We start from the raw sequence: 680 nt of genomic DNA on the forward strand, positions 1-680 counted from the left end.
GGGCCGCCGTTGGGGCAGCCGCCGGGGATGTAGTGGGGCGCGCTGTCGCTCTCCATGACCAGGTCGCCCTCCTCGTCGCTCTCGGCCGTGCAGTAGTTGCTCAGGTCCCTCGAGGCCGGGCTGGGGGTCTGCTGGCTGGGGGTGCTGTCCGTGGGCATGCCCGAGCTGCCCGAGGCCTTGCTGCTGCGGATGACGTCGTTGTGCTGGTTGGCCGGCTTGACGGTGATGATGAGGTCGTGGCTTTCGGCCACCATCATATCCGCCACCTGGTCCAGGGACTTGCCGGCCACGTCGATGCCGTTGACCTCCAGGATCTCGTCGCTCACCGCCAGCAGCCCCGTGCTCTCGGCCAAGCCGCCCTTCACCAGGCGGGAGATGAAGATGCCGGGCACCTTCTCGACGCCCTGCGGGGCCACGCGCACGCTGACGCCGTCGCGGATGTAGAAGCCCATCGGCTTGTCGGAGTCGTGTTTGTGGAGCCGCACGCGTCGGTGGGTCTCGGGCAGGATGTCCACGTCGATGATGGAGGAGATCTGGCGGAAGTCCTGGGGCATGCCGATGAGGAGGTGAGGCTTGGCGCGGTAGTGCGCGGGGCGCAGCAGCCCCTTCTTCTTCCGCTGCAAAGAGTTCGAGGCAAAGATGCCGGCGTCGGACTCCGCTGTAGGGAGCAAGGGAGGACA

General features: G+C 67.4%; 1 protein-coding gene across 1 annotated transcript; it reads right to left on the reverse strand.

Annotated features, from left to right (window-relative positions):
* Positions 1–7: 7 nt before the first annotated feature.
* On the reverse strand, positions 8–662 carry LOC104268344 (partitioning defective 6 homolog alpha-like; the record flags this gene model as incomplete). The annotated part of the gene is made up of 1 exon (XM_009877445.1): positions 8–662. A coding segment is annotated over one exon (655 nt), but the record flags the coding sequence as incomplete, so codon positions are not given.
* Positions 663–680: the final 18 nt, after the last annotated feature.

The sequence above is a fragment of the Apaloderma vittatum genome, unplaced genomic scaffold (genome assembly GCF_000703405.1).
Source record: "Apaloderma vittatum isolate BGI_N311 unplaced genomic scaffold, ASM70340v1 C11645756, whole genome shotgun sequence".
NCBI lineage: Eukaryota > Metazoa > Chordata > Aves > Trogoniformes > Trogonidae > Apaloderma > Apaloderma vittatum.